This window comes from Camellia sinensis, chromosome 12 (assembly GCF_055761805.1).
Source record: "Camellia sinensis isolate YWXY chromosome 12, ASM5576180v1, whole genome shotgun sequence".
NCBI classification, from domain to species: Eukaryota; Viridiplantae; Streptophyta; class Magnoliopsida; order Ericales; family Theaceae; genus Camellia; species Camellia sinensis.
This window is the reverse complement of record NC_138972.1, coordinates 148,334,518-148,337,635: the sequence shown is the minus strand read 5'-3', so window position 1 is coordinate 148,337,635 and position 3,118 is coordinate 148,334,518. Positions and strand designations below refer to the sequence as shown.

At 38.1% G+C, this 3,118-nt stretch overlaps 1 protein-coding gene across 1 annotated transcript; it reads left to right on the top strand.

The window, feature by feature from the left end:
* The first annotated feature begins 1,434 nt into the window (after positions 1–1,434).
* Positions 1,435–2,522, top strand: LOC114312922 (vacuolar iron transporter homolog 4). The gene has a single exon (XM_028259212.2). It carries the CDS (start codon positions 1,489–1,491, stop codon positions 2,173–2,175), a length of 687 nt encoding a protein of 228 aa, XP_028115013.2. The 5' UTR covers positions 1,435–1,488; the 3' UTR covers positions 2,176–2,522.
* The last annotated feature ends 596 nt before the right edge of the window (positions 2,523–3,118 follow it).

The following is a 3,118-nucleotide window of genomic DNA, read 5'->3' as shown; positions in this document are numbered from 1 at the left end:
GACCCAAGGTCGTTTTGATGAACATGAATGGGCCAAAGGCCGTTTTGACATGAATGAGTGGGCCGAAGGCCGTTTTGAAATGAATGAGTAGGCCAAAGGCCATTTTGAAATGAATGAGTGGGCCAAAGGCCGTTTTGAAATGAATGAGTGGGCCGAAGGCCGTTTTGAAATGAATGAGTGGGCCAAAGGCTGTTTTGAAATAAATGAGCGGGCCAAAGGCCGTTTTGGAATGAATGATTGGGCCAAAGGCCGTTTTGATATAATCAACTGGGCCGAAGGCCGTTTCGTAATGAATGTAAAGTTGAATGAGCAAAAGGCCAGTGTGTGCGGGATTATGGTTACTTGATTTAAATAACCCTTATATATGTTAACTACAGATATGAATTGGGCCCTAGGCCGTTTGGAAAACGTTGTTCTACGTCTTGTCGCTTAAATTCTGTAATTGATATTATTCACTGGGCTATCGCTCACGCTCATTCATGTCTTTGTAGGTGAGCCAAGAGAGGTCCAGACCCAGCCTCAGTGAAGCCTGTGTAGAACAACCCAGATTTTGGGGAGTCAGCCCTCGTGTCTCACGCATGAGACCTGTCTTTGCCTTTTGTTATCTATTTTATGTTGTCATGATGGCGAAGACTTTGTGTAATTCTGTACATAGTTTTGATGGGTTGACTTGGACTTATATGATCCTATTTATACAGAACTCATGCTACTATTTTACTGTTGTGAGTTATTAATGCCTGTGTATATGGTTGTTTTGACGTGCCATGTAAGCACAGCTCTGTGGACAAAGTTTTAAATTTTTACTTCCGTTTTGGCCCCCATTAACTCTGTTAAAATACGTTTGGATCAGTTACAGGCCGTAGGTAATCTCATGATTACTGGTCGGTTACGTCCTTAACCCACGGGGGCAGGTTAAGGTCGTGACAGAAATGTAATTTTCAAAGGCTTCATTTGGGAAGTGGGTTGACTTTTTGACTTTTTATTTTTTTGGCTATTTTAGCCTGGGGCTAAAAGCCTAATTTGGGAAGAGCTTTTGACTTTTTTGTGAGAGAAAGAATGTAATGATTATAAGTTGAATGTGATGTTTTGTCTTATTGGACTAAAAAACCTAGTTTGTTTTTTGTAGCTATTTTAACCAAAAAAACTCCAAACCTATCTTTCCAAATATAGGCAAAATTACAATAAATGGTTCGTATTTAAATCAAATTTTAAGATATATTTATAATTTATCCTAACCTAAACATGCCGTTAGTATCTGTTGCCGTTAGTTTTTTTTATTTATTTAATATATATGACGTATTGAAGGGAATTCCATTTAATATTTTTTATTTTTCTTTATTACCTAACACATTAATTAATAAAATAAAATAATAAAATTTATAACATTTCACTTGCCTATAAATACCCCCACTGAGGAGTGTGTCCTCCACACGTCTCCATATCCATTATAACAAATACACACATATATCTTCTTTTTCTTCTTCTTACATGGCTTCTTCAACCCAAGCTCAAACCCACCTCAATCAAACAAAAAATGGGACTCCTAACGTTGTTGATGATGTTGAGAGACAACAACAACCACACACCATGGAACCCCTTGAGCTCGAGGTCGTTGATTACTCGAAGCGAGCCCAGTGGCTCCGAGCAGCCGTATTAGGTGCAAATGATGGGCTGCTCTCGACCGCATCGCTGATGATGGGTGTCGGAGCGGTCCGAAAAGATGTCAAGACCATGATCCTCACCGGGATCGCCGGAACAATCGGCGGAGCTTGTAGCATGGCCATCGGAGAGTTTGTCTCGGTGTACTCGCAGTACGATATAGAGATGAGTCAGATAAAGAGAGGGGGTGGGGAGAGAGAGATGAGTGAAAGTGAAATTGAGGACATGAAGAAGCACTTGCCAAGTCCGTTGGCGGCAGCAGCGGCGTCAGCGGCGGCATTCGTGGTGGGGGCGGTGGTGCCGCTGTTGGCGGCGGCGTTTATTAAGGATTATTGGGTTAGGGTTGGGGTGGTGGTGGTGGCAGTGAGTTTAGCACTGCTAGAGTTTGGGGGGTTGAGTGCAGTGCTTGGGAGGGCACCTGTGGTGAAATCTTCACTTAGAATTCTGGTTGGAGGTTGGTTGGCCATGGGGATCACTTTTGGCTTAACCAAGTTGATTGGTTCTACTGGAATTTAAATTTTGAGAAGTAGTAGAGAAAATGGGTATTTGAAAATTAAATGTATGGATCAGATGTATTTTGTGTGAGATTAAATCTGTATCGTATACTTTATTTTCTCTTCTCAGTATGTAGTTTCTATTTTTTTTTTTTTTTTTTTTTATTAGGGTTTGGAAGCTTTTTGGTGTGGTTCTACTTTAATGATCTTCCTTTTATGTTCTTGCGAAGGTTCATAAAAAGGGCTTGCTTGGAAAAGAAGCAAGGTTGTAGATCGAAGCAAGGAGTTTTTTGTTTGTTTATGTTTGTTTTCATTATACTTTTCTTCCTTAATCTGCAGTTTAATGATTAATCTTCAATTACCAGAGTCTCTCTCTCTCTCAGAAGGTACTAGGTTGAATCCCATGTTGGAGCACACAAGAATAATGAACAAACTATGAACCAGCACCAGGAATAAATATGATTCCCACCCACAAATATAATATTTGGTTAAAATTTAAAAGCAAAACTTTGTTCTCCCATTACCAATAGGTTTATTTTTTGAAAGAACAACACCAAATTCAAAAAAAAAATAAGTTTACTTTTCAAAAAAAATTGAGTTTTTTTGTTTACTGTATTTTTTGTTTTTAGTGAATTTTTAAAAATATTTTAAGCAATCTATTTTTTTTTAAAAAAAAATTAGATACACTTAATCTAAATACGTTTAAAAATATAATATTTGTGAAAAACTTACCAATAAGTTTTATATACAAAGTTCAAAACTCATTTAATCCCAAAACAAAACACTTGCACCAATTAGTCTTATATATTTTTAATTGTTACCAAAAAAATTTTTTTTTTTTTTAATTTACAACCGCTGTTACATCCCACTACTGTCGGCCTTTTGTCAGACGGTCACCGGAGACTCGCCGGAATATTCAATATCACCGAGATGTTACCGGAGTATCGCCGAGAAGTCATCAGAGT